The sequence below is a fragment of the Sylvia atricapilla genome, chromosome 14 (assembly GCF_009819655.1).
Source record: "Sylvia atricapilla isolate bSylAtr1 chromosome 14, bSylAtr1.pri, whole genome shotgun sequence".
Lineage (NCBI taxonomy): Eukaryota > Metazoa > Chordata > Aves > Passeriformes > Sylviidae > Sylvia > Sylvia atricapilla.
In genome coordinates this window covers 13,295,508-13,312,714 of record NC_089153.1, presented here as the reverse complement: position 1 = coordinate 13,312,714, position 17,207 = coordinate 13,295,508, and the positions used below count along the sequence as shown (strand labels likewise).

General features: G+C 46.5%; 1 protein-coding gene across 1 annotated transcript; it reads right to left on the bottom strand.

The window, feature by feature from the left end:
* Nucleotides 1-3,909: 3,909 nt before the first annotated feature.
* SAP30L (SAP30 like) lies at nt 3,910-15,509 on the bottom strand. The gene is made up of 4 exons (XM_066329217.1): nt 15,034-15,509; nt 13,153-13,275; nt 11,433-11,531; nt 3,910-9,501 (listed from the first exon to the last, which is right to left on the bottom strand). The coding sequence occupies exons 1-4, from the start codon at nt 15,217-15,219 to the stop codon at nt 9,373-9,375; spliced, it is 537 nt and encodes a 178-aa protein (XP_066185314.1). The 5' UTR covers nt 15,220-15,509; the 3' UTR covers nt 3,910-9,372.
* Nucleotides 15,510-17,207: the final 1,698 nt, after the last annotated feature.

The window sequence follows — 17,207 nt, the reverse complement described above, 5'->3', positions numbered from 1 at the left end:
TGTCCAACCGAGGCCCCGCCCAGCTGCAAAGTTCATGACATTCAATAGTTCTTCCCCAAATCTCCATGCTCCTGGAGTCATGTGATTCCAGGACCCATCTAAAGAGAAGATGCATTTCTAATCCATCTGTAGAAATGATGTCCAAGCATGGGAGGACTCTGAAGCCACAAGGTACATGAACACTAATTTTTTGGGGTTTTTTACTTTCTTGCTTTTATTTTATTTTCTAATCCAAACTCTCTGGGTTTTCACCCCTGTGGCAGTTCCTGCTTGGCTCTGCTTGCACTGAGCTCTGCCCAAGGTAAATTTTTCATGCAGCTGCCTTTGTTGGGAAAAGACCAAGAACCCTGCACCTTGGGCCAACCTTTCCTAGACCATCCTTCAAACAATGGACAAACTCATCATCCATCCCACGTTCCCACATCTCCAAAGCCAACCTGCATTGCTCCTTTACTCCACAAACACTCTTTCTCCAGTGCATTGGGAGACCTACAGTTTTCTGCAGGATCACTTGTTCTTGTCCTGCTCTGTGGTGGAGCAATGCCCATGGCAAACACCTCCTCTGGCAGTGCTGACGCTTTGCTGCCAATTTCCCAGTGATCTCCCACATCATCTCAGCACAGCCCTCAGGTGAGGGTGGGTGGTGTGGGGTGGCTCAGCAGCCCACCTGTGTCCCATGCAGCAGCTGGATTTAAGGCCCAGGATGGAAGGACTGTTAGAGGACCAGTGCTGTACAGCTCAGGGCAGCGGGTGAAACCATCCAGGTACTTTGCTCAGCAGCACTCTGTATCACAGCCCTGTGATGCTGGATGAGCTCTGTCTCTCCTGGTTACTCCAAAGCTGAAGAGCAATAACAAACCTGGAGATGCTGCAGCTCCAGGAACCTGCTGATCAGAGGGGCCAAGGAGCCAGATGGAGCTCCTGGTTCCTGGAACACGAGTGGGAAGCACAGGCTGGGAGGAGGGTGTGCACTGGTGAGAGGGGAGTGAGAAGCAGTTACCTAAGAGCAGAAGGATTGCAGAGCTATAGCACATGCTTGGAGCCTTGCTGAGCCCTTGTGACAGAACCTCAACACAGGGAAGGCCCTTCCTGCTGTTTCCTTTCCCCCTGCTTCTTCTTTGTGTGAGGAATTCATGTCCTGACCACCCTGAAAGACTTCACAGTAATCAGAGAAGTAGGGGAATTTATGGCATCACCAGCAGCTGAAAGCTGAGGGATTGAGAGGAAAAGCATTTTTTTTTCCTGCCTCAAACTGCAGCTACTTTGACAAAATTGTCATGGCCTGTGACTGACCTGCAGGAGCAGCTGAGGGGAAAGCAGGGGCCAGAGCAGGCTGGTTTAACTGCCATGGCCAGGAGCTCCTTCCCAAATTGAGACATGAGAAGGTTTGAGTGAGTGCACAAAGCTTCCCAGAACCCTGAAACTCCCTCTTCTGCTCATCTGTGCTTCCTCCCAGGCCACGGCTGCTGGGCTGGGTGTGGGAGCTGCTGAGAAGCCAGACATCAAGGTGAGGTACAAAGGAGCTGGATACACCAGGCTTTGCCCACACAGGTGTCAAGGGCAGGAAGAGACCCAGGGTTTATGGGATGTGCTCTCTGGCAGTTCACAGCTGCAGTAGGAGAAACAGCAGAGCCACCCCAGCTACCTGACAGTTCCCTCTTCCCCACAGCATGAGGTGTTCCTGCTGAAGGTGCTGGGGTGATCAAGGAGCACTTCCTGCAACAGTAAAGGGAACAGATCTTGGAGAAAGATCCAAAGGCAATTAAGTAAAAGCACACTGGGGGGTTTTCAGGTATTAGGAAAGAAGCCAGTACTGCCTGCAAGGATAAGAGATGTGAAATGGACTCCAGCTCCTGGGAAAGTGAGACTGAGTGCTGGTGGAGCTGTGCAGTTACCCCTCATTGGACAGAGGAAAAATTTAACAAAACAAACCAACAAACAAAAAAATAAATCAAGCAAACCCTGAGTGTCTCTCCTCCATACTCCTCCTGCACAGCCACATCTCTAAGACACAAAACCATTAAATCCACATTCACATTTTTCCCTGGTCCTCTGTGCTGCCCTTTCTGCTGGGGAGTGGGGAAGCAAGGCCTGGTTTCCATCAAGGCCGCAGGACGGCTCACGCAGAGGATCGGACGTGTTCAATTTCAATGTCCAACCAGGAAAAAAAAAAAAAACCTCAAAACCCAAACAAACCGTTTTTATGATCTCCACATCCCAGCACAGCATAATCCTGCTTCCGGTCTCTGACAGGCACAAGGCAGCTCCTGCCAAGGAAGCATCTTGGGGATGGGGACACAGCCCCGGTGCCCCCGGCAGCTCCCTGGGCTCGGAGGGGCAGCGATCGCCCCTCGGGGTTCCTGAGCTAACAGTGCCCTCGCACGGCAGCCGGCAGTGCCGAGAGGGACGAGCAGGACTCGGCCCATCACATCAATCTGCCGGTTCCTTTGTTTGGCAGTGTGAATATGTTAAAAACTCAGCAGATTCCGCCTCGGTTTCGAGCTTGAAATCTTCTCTGGGTTTCTTGGTAGGGAGCAAACAGGAGATTAAGGAGCATTATTCATTACTCTATACAGCTAGCAGATTAACTGGCAGTTTATTTCTATCGGAATTTTACCCTCTTGTACTAAAGTCAGCACCTGCACAACAGGTTGCTGCTTACAGCTGTCCTTTAGCCCTGCTGCCTCTCCTCGCTGTGCTGGCAGAAGGGTCCCCTCATCACTTTGGGAATGCAAATGACAGTGTTTTCCCTTTCAACAGGGGTATGCTGCCCTTGTCCTCACCTGAAGACTCCCCTGACACCTCCTAAAACCCCTTGACAGCACACAGGTTGTGTGATGTGATCCACCCTTGCTCCCTGTTCCATGGTGTCCACCCGTGTCACCTCTGCCCTTGCCTTCCTCAACTGAGAGCTCCCTGAGACATCCATAACCTCCTGTAGCACAGCAGCATGTTCCAAAATTATCCTGCTTCATTAAGGCTTTGAGACACAGCCACAAAGGCAGGCACTGGGGGGCACTGGGATCTGTTTTGGGTGCAAAGCCTTCGACATCTGATCATCCTCCTCTGTGAGAACCCAAGTGTGTGATAAGCTACACTACAACCTCTTTCCTGGCCAAAAATCAAGGCTAAAAGCACCACTCAAACAGTGCCAGCAGAGACTTTAAAAACACCATGACAGAATTCAGAAGAACAAGTACTTAAGTCCCAGATTTTTTTCACTTGCTTCCTCAGTGTGGCAAAATACTCAAACACCTTTGCCTGTAAGGCTGCTGGTCAAAAGGAATATTAGAAAAAGAAATGCAACAAAGCATTTCATGGGAAAGGATCTTCAAGGCTGGGATGTTCCATGTCATTACTGCTCTGGAGCTGTGCCCACCTTGTCAGCTGGGTGTGCAGGTTTCACTCTGGACAACAGGAGCTATAAATCATGTATGAAATGAAGCCAGGGATGTGCTTGAGAAAGAAGCAAAATCACAGGGTTGAACTAGACATAAAGAAGATTCATTAGGAAACATGAATCAAATGAGAAGCTGCACATGACAGACTCTTCATGATACAGGAGGGGAGGAATTCCCATCATAGAAAAGCCCAACACTCCCCAAAATGCAAGGGCATGTGGCTTTTTGTTGCATTCAAAAGACTCCATGAATTGCACCTGTGCAACCCACATGGGTTTGTCAGAAAATACTCCATCACCTGAGATTTCTACTGCAGGCTTGGCATTCCCATTGAGCAGTGCCATTCTCTGCTCCATGTCTGCAGTGTTTTCAGCCCTGGGGAGGTGGGTGGGAAAAGGCAGTGAATCTGAGAAACCCGGCACAAAACATCCACACAAAGCAGAACTCCTTTGGCTCTGGAACCATCAGTGCTGAGGGCAGAAAGGCAAACAAGGGAATGTGGGCCTGGTTGCTAGATAGATCATTTATTAAAGTGAAATTCAGAATTTTATCTTTGTCAGACAGTACAGAGTTAAAGTCTCATACACAGTGGAAGCAGGACATTTCCTACACCTCAGAGAAATGAGTTCTACAGTTTTTGCTATAAGTTACTAAGTTGCTTTAACAATACACAGCTATATTACACAGTTAAAAATACAAGGTGTCCAAAACATTTGGCATAAGATCAGCACAACACATGGAGGCCAGAAACAGAAGAGGGAACACAGTTTTCTCTCCCAGTAAGCCTGCCAAAACACTCCAAACCATTCTGCAAGTTACCTGCTACCCACGTCCCCTGCAGAAGCTGTGGAGCAGAGGTGTGAGTAGGACAGGAATAAACCCAGCCCTGGTAAGGCTCAGCTAAGCCAGAGGCTCCTGGAGCCTGCTGATGTACAGGATGGCCTGCAGAGCTGCTCACAAGCAAAGTTCAGGTTTAAGGCAGGAGCCTCCCCCTCTCCCCACACTTTGTTCAAGCATTTAGTTCATCCCAAGCAGATGTGTTCACAAGCAAGTCAAAAACACAAGACCAGAGATAGCTGTGAAAAGTGCAAGGAGTATCTTACATCCTAACAGTTCATTTGCACTTTGAAAGTGGAAAATGAGAACTCCCTAACTTGATAAGCTAGAGATGGTTAAAGGGCATCAGTGACACGAGGAGTGAGGCATCAATAACATTCCTTCACCTTTGGGACTCCAGTCCTTGCTCTGAGCAGGACTCCTTTTGGAAGGGAGGCCACCTTGCATTACCCACGTTTCTAAACTGTAGAGACAAAGTGACTCTAGTGCTCCAGGGAAGTCCAGCGATCTGCAAACTTAAACAAACAGTCCCTCAGCTGACCCCTCCTCTCCCCTCCAACTGCAGTTCCTGCTGAAGATCTCCCATTGGTATTTACATTTGGCTCAACCAAAAGATGTAAAGTGCACAGCTCGCCCTCCTCCTCCTCTCATAAAACATCCATCACAAGAGCTGACTCAGAACAAATCTCTCTCCACACTGCTGCTGCTATGGAAGTGAGTTTTGTTCAGTGTCCCTGTGGGCCATGTCCTGCTTCATCCTCCCTGTGTCATCATGACCCGCATGAAAACTCCCATTTACTGTAGATTATTTCTGCTCTTGTGTTCAAAGCCTCTCTGAACCCAGCTTGCACTTTGGACTCATTTCAAATGCCAGGCTTGACATGTTCTGGTCAATTCTTGCACCCCAGGGTATCTAGTGGTTTAGAGCCACATTTCTAAGGAAAACTGGGACACCAGAATACTGGAGAGAAGTGGTACGAAGCTCTGCTTTTCTCAGGCTGAGCGTCTAAAGTGCCTGGCAAAAGAACATTACTTTTTAATTTTTGTTTACTTCAGGTTGATGTACAATAATCTTTCAGATTATGAAATTTTAAAAACTGCATTCTAACAGAGCCTCCTTGGATGTGTTTGCACTTTTCAGCCATCAGGTTGCCACTGACTCGAGTCTTTGCAAGTTTCCAACTCCCCTGAGTTGAGCTCAAGCCAATAACTACCAGCAATGATTTCTTCTTCTTCCCTTGAAGTGAGCAGAGGGTCAGCATACAAGATGAAATTAACCCCAGAAGAGATGTTTCTGCATTATTTGGATTGCATACTAATGGCTTTGGATCTATTCAGAACTCTAATTAAGTTAATGGAACTCTGCAATGAGAATTGAGCTAGGCTATGGAATTGCATTAGGCTATATAATGGCTGGAGACCTTCAGAGACAATTCCTCTGCCCCAGGGTGAATGTCACCTATGCAGGCTTGTAAAAAATAAGCTTCCACTATTATAAATAGAAGATGACATCTGGTCATCCTCCATGCCCCCAAGGCTTGTGCTCCATGGTTCAAAGCTAGACAGAATTTAAGGCCCATCTGTGATAAGCAAAATGCAAAAAAAAAAATTAAAATCATACCAGCCAAAGCGATTTGGGTCTTACACCTTTCCAACAAGTCCCATCTAAAAGTGCTGAGAAAATGTCCCACCTCATGGCTTCACAAGTGTGAGGTTCAAACACATTTACTTTGACGTTTAAAATAAAAAGTTGGAAAGTCTTTTTTGTTTTTTTTTCTTTACTTGGCATGCAGCATAAGGAATCGAACACACAGCACGGTATCGTACACAACGACAATTGCATTGTTGCGTTTTCTGGTTATTAGACACTAAATGCTTTTCAAGAATCACAGGCACCCTGAACATGGATATTGCTACTGAATTGACGTGTGGTTTCAGTTCATAGCACGGGAGCCAGCAAGTGGCTGACCCTTCCAACAAGACCATCAGCTTTCTGTTGCTCAAGGTGTTTTGCTCTAGCTAAATTGAGAACAAGGTAATAAGGCATTTGCAAGGGGTTTATAAGGCCATGGGGTCTGACAGCCAAAGATTTTTCTGTTTCTTTGGTGTCTTGCCTCCAAGCTTTCCACCTTATAAACAACTGCTAATGGCTGGTAAACATCTCTTCATCATCACACTTTGCTAAGAATTTTTTTTTTTTCAAAAAAGTATAATTGCTTTAGAAGTGAAACCAACAAGGATCACATTTAACATCAATTGACTATTTCAGGAAAAAAAGAAAAGAAAAGTTTCCTGGATACCACCTCGGTGCAAAAGCATTCCAGTGAATACACCTGAACAGATGGAACCTGCCACCATATTTCCTTGAAAAGAATCATTTTGCTGCTGGCTACTAGAACACCCCAACAGATTTATTTACTCTTAAAAATAAAACAAAATAAAATACAACCACAAAAAAAGTAAATCCCAAACAAACTACATTTTTACAGTTTTGGTCTAGAATCACAGAATCACAGAATCAATTAGGTTGGAAAAGACCTCTGAGATCATCGAGTCCAACCTGTGACCAAACACCACCATGTCAATTAGACCATGGCACCAAGTGCCAGTCTTTCCTTAAAAACCTCCAGGGACAGTGACTCTGCCACCTCCCTGGGCAGCCCATTCCCATATTTAATCACCCTTTCTGTGAAGAAATTCCTCCAAATGTCCAACCTAAACCTTCCTGGTGCAGCTTTAGGCAATTTCCCCTTGTCCTGTCACTGATTGCCTGGGAGAAGAGGCCAACCTGGCTCCACCCTCCTGCAACACCTCCAGGGTGTTGCAGAGAAGGAGAAGGTGCCCCCTGAACCTCCTCTTCTCCAGGCTGAGCAACTCCAGCTCCCTCAGCCATTCCTCACAGGACCTGTAATCCAGATCCTTCACCAGCTTCATCTCCTTTCTCTGGACCTGCTCCAGCACCTCAACGTCCTTCCTGAATTGAGGGGACCAGAACTGAACACAGCACTCGAGGTACTGGCCTCAGCAGTGCCCAGTACAGGGGAAAATCACAATGAGGCATAACCCTCTCAACTCAGAAACTCATTTTCCCTTGGTAACATCCTCTGATTACACGAGCACTTTGAAGGTTATCATGCAGTCAGAGAATGTTCCCTTCTAACCATCTGTCCTGAATGAGAGAAGCCAGATCATGTTGACTGATGTGGGAAGTACTCCACCCTTTCAATAAGGAAAGGACCAGCACAAATAGGAAATCTTTAAACATTCATGAAATACTGACACAAGACATTCTCTCCTCATTCCTTGAACCTCTCTGTTGTATGATGTTCTAAAAATCCATACGGAATTGAACAAGGAAATGCTGAAACAATCACACTCCCCAGATGTCACAAATGGGACATGTACCATAACAGAGTATTTCTGCCTATGACACAGGACTTAAGACATGCTGAAGTTTGTTGAACATGTTTTTGGAGTATTAGCAAACAATTCAGAGTGATGTGAACAACTTGCTTTTAACTGTGACTTCAATTTTAAAGAGACTCTGGGAGAGCTTCAACAAGAGCTTCACTAAGTAAACCCTTCATGCCTTACAAAACACAATGCAGTACTAAGCTGGGACCATGACCAGTGTGTTTAGCTCTTAAACAAAACTTCATCCAGTTTTGAAATAATAAAACTTGCCATTTACAAAATGCTAGCCGAAGTTTTCTACTGTTCATTTCATTGCTTAAGGCTTATTAAGAATATCCTCTCTATGTGGAGTCTTGGCATCTTGTACCAGAATGGAGACACTGGTCAGGACAGCAAAGAAACAGAGCGGTGCTTTAAATCATGAGATCCCCTGAAGAGAATTTGAGGTCACTGGAGAACAGTCAGTCACGATTAATGCTTCGAAAAGCTCCTTTTGCCAAAATAATCACTGTATTATCTGTAAGGACACCTTGGCTTTAAATAAAATCAGGGTGATCTCCTCCTACGGTGCCCTGTTAGGGATCACCAGTGTGCCACCCTCACTCACACAGCTCTCATGAAAGCACATGTAATGTTCATGAAAGACAAATGCTTTGATGCTTCTTGCCCACTGCAAAGGGAGATGAAATGTATCACGAAATGCTCCAGTCAGATCACTGTGCTGGTTATGGTGCCTCACCCATAAACCTGCTTTAGACTAAACAGAGCCCCTGAATGCACACAGCAGTTTTGTGACACCTGCTAAAGCTTCAGTAAAAAATGCACATCATTTGTGACCGATACTGACCTGACACAGAAATTAAGAGACTGATGTCTCAAGCCATTGTTTCACCTATCATCACTGAAATCTGCATAAATCAATTAAATAAGTACTTCTACCAACATGATCAGACATACCAAATAGGTTGTGTTTGCCTTAATACCACATTCAGAGAAATGCAGAAGTTTTTAAATGCTTACAGAAAATTTAATTAGTGAGTTCTTGAAAGAAATTAGAAAACAGACTGCGGAGAGTTGGTTGGCATCTGTGTCGGATGGGGTTGGGAGGAAAAAATGGCAAAAAAAACCCCATCAATTTCAGACTGGTCAAGTAGCATTCACTGGAGTAGATCTGGTGAGCTGGAGCATTTGTAGAAGTTTGAGACTTGCAGCACTGACTCAAGGCAAGACAGAGCATGTGTAGGTGAGCAGCAAGCTTCAGACAAACTTCTGACCCATGCACCTTGATAATGAATTTTATCTCTGCTGCTCTTCCAGTTCTGTATCAAGACAAACTGCATGGTGGTTTGTGATGCAGTCTGAATTCAGTGAAAAAAATTCCATCTGGGATTTGAATTGCACTGAGATGTAGATTTCCAGAAATGGTTTAAAACACCAAGTTGACAAACTCCACAGTTCTACAGGTTTATTTGGTTTCCCCATTATCCTCATTTCTTTACTCCAATATGACTTTGAAATGAGGGGAAGAAGTCTTCGGAAACATGCTGGGCACATGTTTTCAAATACTCCTCATAAGAATGTCTATATTTTTTTTTCTGTCATCCAGACACTGCATTTAGAAAAAAAATTTACAATATACTTTAACAGTTTTTATAAACCTAAAATGCACAATACCACATGGTTCCTTCAAGGTCTCTCTTATTCCAAGCCTTGTTAATCTTCAATCAAGTTGCTTGCTGCCTTCTGATTTCTGGTCCAGCCTGCTCTTGTTGTTCTTCACCATGTAGATGAAATATGCAAGTGTCTCCTTCTCATTCACTGGAATATTCCTGAAATGACGACTGACAGTCTAGGACAACAGGTAAAGAGACATGCTGAAATTAAAAACTAGAAATAATCAGAACAGGGTTTCTCTTCACTTTCCAAAACCAATTTTATGGCCACTGAGTGCATTATCCTTTGAGTGAAACACGCACCAATTCCAACTGTCAGTCCTCATTTACCTCCCTCTCTCTTTACAGCTGGAATGTGTGTATGAACATAGCATAGCCTTGCTATGTCAGCAGGATTTGCAGCCAACCTACAAGAGGAGTTTGGAAGCCAGAATGTCCTCCTGCCAAAGCAGCACAGCTTCTCCTCAGCGACATTTTGTGCTGAGATTATTTGGTGAGCAAGCTTTCCCTGCACCTCTATGTTTTAAAGGAGAGTGTCAGAAACACTGCAGCACTTTGCTGTGTGAACCAGGTGTAGCAAAGTTTAATCCAAAGTGATCTCTTCTGGACTTTTAAGTTTTCACTGAGAACACTAGGGAATTTGAGAGGGTTAGGGTTTGGTTAGGGCTATCCTTCTCTGACAGTAGCATAAGCTCTGAAACATTAGCTGCTTTTTCCTCAGAAAGTGAATGTAGAAAACACGTTGGAGCTGGACAAGATCTGCTTCTCACATAGAAGAAATCCTTTTTTTGGTACCCAGCACAGATCTAGAATGGGATTCTGATGCAGGTTGAGCAATAAGTCACTCCAAGGAGATTTATGGAAGCCTGAGTGTCCCTTATGGTGGGATAGCATGAGGAGTTTAAGAGCCTCAGACAGCAGTGATTCGAGCATGGCAGCTGGATGAGGATCCAGCACAGAGTCAAAGCTGCTCAGGCTTCACAGGAAATCTGGGAAGTGTGTGATAGCTTAAAGTGAGGCTCCCTTTATTTTCCGCCTGCACAGTAATTGATCTTTTCTTTCCTCTTGGGTACATTCATGGTAAATTCCTTAAGCAGGCAGTCCTTCATGGCAGGAGGCATCTGACAGACTTGAACTGGTTAGCTAAAATATGACAAATCGGGACTGCTAATGAGGAACAACCCCATCCTACTTCGTTCAACTTACTCCTACATGCCCTACACTGCACATTCTTGATGTTCTGTATATTCACTCCCTGGTTGACTTTGAAAGAGAGAAAGACAGTGTCTTGCTGACTTTTTTGGTCTGTCAGGTTTTTGTTCTTTAAAGCAAAAGTAAAAGCAAACCAGACAGTTTTAGGCAGACAGTCGTGAAAGTCACAACTTACAAAATCAACCTCAGTCCAAATCAGTAACTACTACATTTTTTCAAGTTTAGAGAAGACTTTTCCCACAGCATGGCTTCAGATCAAGTCAGGAAAGAGAGCAGAGCAGAAGCACAGCAAGCACATCTTGCCCAAATACCAGAGAGATACAGAGAGTTCTTTCTGAACAAGTAGCCCATATGGTGAGAAAGCAGCAGAGGCCCTTTAAAAAAAAGCCTTTTATAATTCAGAATCATCATGACAAGAGAGGGAAATAAAGAATCTGAATCCATAGACAGCGATGCTGCCTTTAATAATAAGCAATTCCAACGAGTTCAAGTGCCTGTGAGGAAAGGAAAACTAACTTGAGCACTTGGAGAGACAATTAGTGGGTTAAGTCCGAGTTCAGCTGAGCAGGCATCCTCAGGTAACACCCAAAAACTGGGTCCTGTTTCTGCTCCCTAAAGGACACTGATTGGGACTATGAAAAGGGTGGGAAGGAAGCAGAGACAAGCAGTTACTAAAACAGGCTTTCAGCAGCCAGTGTCCATGCCTTCCAAGCCTGTCCCAGGTGAAAGCAAGCAGGCAACTTTCTGCTGGCATCATTCTCTGAAACCTTTCAGAGGACACTTGGTGTGTAGCACTGAGTCACACAGGTGAGAGTGCCCCCAAAACATGCCTTTGAACAGAGGAGATAAAAATTTTTCTTCTAACAGAGATACCATCACTGCTGTCCTCACTTACTTCTGCAAGCTGAGCCTTGTTGAGTCCAGGCCTGGTCTGCAACTTATAATGTCTCTTGTAACGTCGCAGGGTGTTCACTTGGAGCTGGAACAAGTCAACCTGGAAGTGAGGAAGAGGGCATGAGCACTACCTTTAGCTTCTGTGAGTAGTTATTTTATCTACAAATATCTAAAAATAACTACTTCTTTCTCAACAGGGTTTCTCCTCGCTTGCATTCAGAACCACACTGGCTTGTCTTACTGACAAACCTAAGTATACTTTGTATTTGTTAATACTAAAGGACCAAAATAGCCTCAGGGAAATAGAAATTTTTGTTCTGGTTCACATGCTGTCAACAGAATTGCTGGCCAATTTCTGCTCTCAATTACACCTCTGCAACCTCCAAGCAAAGGGGAACCTTTTGTTCCCACAAGGTTTAAAAAGCTCACACATGAAATAACAATTTAGCAGGCATTGAACAAACGGCTTGTGACATAAAACAGAGTACAGAGATGAAATGAAATTCAAATACTTAAATAGGAAGTGCACAGTTTAAAAGCAAAGGGGGTGGTGGCAAGGTTACAGCAGGGAAGATGAAGATCATGTGGGAAATGCCAAATTTCAAAGACAAAAGGAATCTCTGCTGAAAATGAGAGGGAAATGACATTAAAACTGACACGGTGCAGAGTTCCCTGTTCAGCTGGGTGACGTGCATCCGTCAGGTTTCAGCCACCAAATACTCCCTGTGCTCTACAGCACCAACATTTTTAGATGCCAACTGGGTCTTCAGCAATCACCCTGGCAACTACTGCAAAGCTTGAACAGGAAAGTTTTGATGGAGAACTTTGTAGAATGCAAATATCAACAGTGATAACAAAAGGTCAGGTTATCTTAAAAAAAAAGTATCAAAAACTTGCCACTCTTTCAACACCTCCACACAGGAGGTGTGTGCACCAGCTTTGCACCAACACACAGCTTTGCTGGCAAAATGACTCTTGGTGGCTTTTTTTTTTTTTTTTTTTCCCCTTTGAGAAATAAAAGGCTTTTTGCCAATAAGGATGGCATTTCCAGCAGAGGGCTCTGCTGACGTGGCCACGCTCTGCTTCTCTGAACACCACCTCTGCACGACTTTTGCCATGTCAACAGTACCAGAAACATCACTGAGGCAAGTGCAGCACGCAGAGGCACAGAGAAAGGATTATTCTAGAGTTTTCTACATCAGAGAACTTCCCCCAGGCCTATCTCCTGAAAATAAAAATGTGTCACCAACTATTTAAAGGTAGTTTTAAATAGTGCTAAAAAACCCCATATATGCAAATATCTGGAGCAGCTCAATATCCCTGGGTATCAAATACCCAATCAAAGTGAGTGATCTATTGAATTCTGCAGTGTATTTGCAAAATGATGCATACTAAGAAGCAAAGAATTATGTTGAGGACTCAGACACCATCAAAAATAACTTATTTTCAGCCTTAAAAATTAGTATCAAATACAATTTTAACTGTACAAACATGAAGCTGTGCAGTTACTCTATACATGGAACTTTACATGGGCAAAGAACTCATATGGGAATGAAGAAAATTAGGACACCACATATTAGAAAAAACTCTTCCTGGAAAGTGAAAGTAACTCCACAGCAGATTGAATAGCCTTGCAATTTAAAATATAAATATTTTCCAATATATAAGAACATCCAAGTGAAACTTCAACATGCTAAGAACTGGAAAAGCAGCCCACAAACCTCCGGAACATCTGTGTCGTGCTCAGGAGAGTCACCTCCATCATCGCTCGTCTTCCTCTTCCTTTTGTTCCGAACACTTTGAATGAAGTTCTTGTGAAAATCACAAATATACAGATGTCTCACCTGAGAACCAGAAGTGGTGAAAAAGCAATCAAAAAAGATACTGTGAAACAGCATCCAACAGCAGCGACTTAGACACCAGTGTCAGGTGCATCCCTCAAGACTGGCATGACTGGCTGACATCAAGGAATTTCTAATTTTAAATCCTAGCTCTGATATCACACTCCTTATTCAGAGATAACTTACCTTATAAAACTAAAGGCAAATAAAACAACTCAAGCTCCAGCTGACCTTGAACCCCTACAAATAATATATTTCTTTTTTATGGCTGCAATCATATGTCAGGGGAAAAAAAAAAAAAAAGGGTGATTGTCTGGAGAAGTGCATCTGTTTTCAGGACTTACTAGGAGGTAACTACCAAAAATATATTATTCTATTCCATTCTTGTCAACTTTCTGGCTTGAATAGTACAGAGGATTATTATGGCAAGTGTCTCAAATCTTGACCAAATAAAACTTGGGCTGATCACTTCAATGAAAACAAACAAACCCAATGCAGAATAGCCTCCTTATTGCTTGTTCAGCCCTGGACCCTTTCTTTTAACAAATATTATCTCACTAGAGTTAGCAAAACAAAGCACTTCAAATGATCAAAATTATTTGGTATTTATAAGGCAAAATATCTTCAGATAGCACAAGCACCCTACATTCAAAATCACTCTATGCAGCCTGCTTTACACTTTCCCTTTGTTCTGACTGCATTAGTCTGATTTCCCCTTTCTGTTTCTAAAGCCTGGCATCTGTCAACAAAGACTCATTTCTAAAATGCAAGAAATTACTACGCCACTAGACAAATCTGCTGAGAGCTACAACTGGGAGAAATACTCTGTTTTTTAAGAATATGTTTCAAACTGAGTCACTTTTCCCGTGACACGATGCGTTTCGGCTGTGCAGAAGGGACCCAACCAACTGGGGGAGCTGCCAAACAGACTGACTCAAAACTTCACCTTTTTTTTTTTTTTTTTTTCTTCTGCTTTGTTTTTGTGGTTTTGATCTTTAAAGATCAGGCGACAAAAGCGTGCAGAGCTGAATTCCGTTAACGAAGTCACTTCTGAGAAACTGAGAAATTCCTCCTGTGATCTGCTCTGCTCTGCCTATTTCTCTGCCGGGCAAATAAGCCGTTTCTATCTCGAGCTGACAGCTGCCACTTAATGTCATTAGGCAGCAAACCGGGCTGTTCTGTGCGCGAATAAGCCCTGCTGAAGAGGCAGCACATCTCACCGCCGGCTCGGTTTTTAACCTGCTTCACTACAACACCGATTCTCACCAATTAAAGAAGTAACGTCAGTGCCGCCTGACTGAAGCAGCAACCACAGCGTTGTTTTCACCTGACAGTAACCAGCCCTTCCAACCTGAAACCGCAATGGGAACAGCACTCCTGCCTCCGAAGCACTGACAGCTCGCTCCTTTGCTTCCCTGCACACCACCTGCCTCCCAGACATGCGGTTTAGCGCTTCAGCCACATTATGCTTCAGCAGGCGGGCAGTGCCACAGGGAGAAGCCGGCTGTGCCCCCGGAGAACAGCCGCGTCCACCCAGGCACGTCTTTCCCCTCCCGGGCACGGTGAGGCTGAGGCCGTGCGAAGGCGGTCCGGAGGGCGCTGTGTGCCGCACGCAGCCCCGCGGCCGCCCGGGAGCTCAACTCGCCGGGCGGATCCGCAGCTCCCCGGAGGCACCGCAGTGCGGTGGCGGCTGGGGCCGGCCCGGCCGCCCCTCCGGGGCGCTCGGCGGAGCCCGGCAGCCGCGGCCGAGGCCGCACTCACACTTTTGTCGATGTCCAGCTTCAGCTTCTTCTGCGAGATGCTCTTCTGGATCCTCTTGCTGAAGGACGCGTTGCCGGCGGGGCGCACGCAGCGGTCCCCGTCGTCGATGAGGCAGCAGCTCTGGCCGTAAAAGGGGGCGGCGGGCGGCCCATCCCGGCTGTCCTCCTCGGTGCTGAACCCATTCATCGCCCACCTGCCCGCCGCTCACCCCGCGCGCGGAGCCGACAACCGGGGGACCAACCGGGGAACGAGCCGCCGGTACTACCGCGCCCTCGGGGGGACCCCGCCGCGCCTGCGGGGGCCCCCCACTACGGCAGGGGAGGGGACCCCCCCTCCGCCGCCGCCGCCGCTAAGCGCTGCCCGCGGGGTCGGGCCGGGCCGGGCCCCCCAAGCGCCGCCGCCCGCGGGGAGCCGGGACCGCGCAGCGCTCGCACACACAAAACCGCCTCCCCGGCCGCGGAAGTCCCGCCCCCCGGCCCGCAGGCGCGGCTCTGATTGGGCCTCACGGCTGGCGGGGCGGAGCGCTCCGCGCCGCTCCGAGCGCCGATTGGCCGGAGGAGCCGTCCATCCGCCGCCGCCGCCCGGCCCCCGCAGCCGGAAGGTCGCCGTGAGGGGCGCGCGGAGGGAGCGGCGGCTCGGCCCCCCCGGCCGGCGGGACCCTGAGGGGAGCCGGCCGCTCCCTGCGCTGCTCCGCGGGCGCTGGGCCGGCACCGCCCGGAGGAGGCGGGAGACGGTCCGGCCCCGCCGGCCTTCGGGCTTCCCCTGCTGCCGAGACGCGCACGGGACACCCGCAAGCAGCCGCGGGACCGAGGGTTCCTCCAGCCGCCCGCAGCTGCGCCGGCACCGCTCCTGTGACAGACCTGAACCTGGAACTGACCTGAAGCTGCGGCTCCCACCCGGCCTTCGTATAAAACTCGGGTCGGCACAGCCACAAATGCCTGTTCTTGGGTCGTCAGAGTTAGGCTGGAGTACCTGGCTGAAATGTATTATTATTTTTTTTTCCCTAATCACAAGGCAGGGATAGTGAGAAGATGGGACCTGGAGAAGTGTTTCTCAAAGCAATGTGACTTTAAGCTTCGCATTTTTCATCTTCAGGACAAGAAAAACCAAAACCCAAAAAGAACCCTGAGAAAACAACAGAAAAACCCATCCCAACCGCAAAATCTCCCCAAAAATAAAAAGGAGAAAAAAGGAGGAGGCAAAGTAGGAGGGGAAGCAAAGAATAAAATTCCTGCTTCTCTGTGAAGAAAGGATGTAACTTCTGGAAATGCTGTGACTCCTGTAATGCCAGACTGCAAACGCTGCTGTCAGAGATTTCTGAGCTGCTCTAAAAGGAAAAGGATTTCATCCTCCTGAAGAAAGGACTTTCTGCTCAGACAGAAGAAAGGTTCTATAGACTAAAATGACTTCAAAGCCTGAAATCCTGCCCATGGAACAATGTGCGTGGGCAGTGGGTGAACTGTGCTGCATCACACAAAATACCCTCGCAAGAAAGAGACTCCTTAAAGCCCTTGGTCATCAGCTCAGGCTGCTCCACACAGTAACATTGGTAACTAGTTCTGCATGCTCTGTACAAGACAACTGGGAAAAGCCAAAATCTGTATTTTCCAAGCACTCCTTACAATACCAAAGAAGCCTCAGAAGAAATCTGGAAGGCAGAGACTTAACACTCCTCAACAGCTCCGCCTCTTGTCTTGGCTTTTAGTGCGGCTGCCCTCGGGCAATTAGTAATTTCTGTTTGTGCATGTGACCAGCAGAGAACCACAGTGCACCCTCCTGGGGACACGCTCCCTGGAGTCGGCCGTTCTCACGGGAAGCTGGTGGAAACAAATGACTTTACCCACAGACCAAACAAGCAGTTAGCAAAGAGCAAATAGATTTTAAATAGTAAAACACTACGGCTTATAAAAGCCCCAGGCCAAACTGACTGGAATCTGCCTGCCTGAAGTAATACCCTCCTGGCAAAGGCATACAGATACTCCCTTGTTTGGGGGGAAAACACCAAGAGGCTGTCAGAGATCTCAGAGCTGCTGATAACAAGCTTTCTGGCTTTATCTTAACATTACCAATAAAAATCAAATGGCTGGCTGAGGAAATCTTGCAGAAGGATTATCTTTGACACTCAGGAAGCCAAAACCACAGACTGTAGGGACAGATGATAATAAGAGCAAGCG

Excerpts from the sequence above, each read along its gene's own strand:
- SAP30L (XM_066329217.1), bottom strand. The coding sequence starts at position 15,219 with ATGAATGGGTTCAGCACCGAGGAGGACAGCCGGGATGGGCCGCCCGCC. Across the intron at positions 11,532-13,152 it reads ACGACACAGATGTTCCGGAG|GTTGACTTGTTCCAGCTCCA; the intron begins GTTTGTGGGCTG and ends CCTCACTTCCAG. Across the intron at positions 9,502-11,432 it reads ACAAGGCTCAGCTTGCAGAA|ACTGTCAGTCGTCATTTCAG; the intron begins GTAAGTGAGGAC and ends CTGTTGTCCTAG.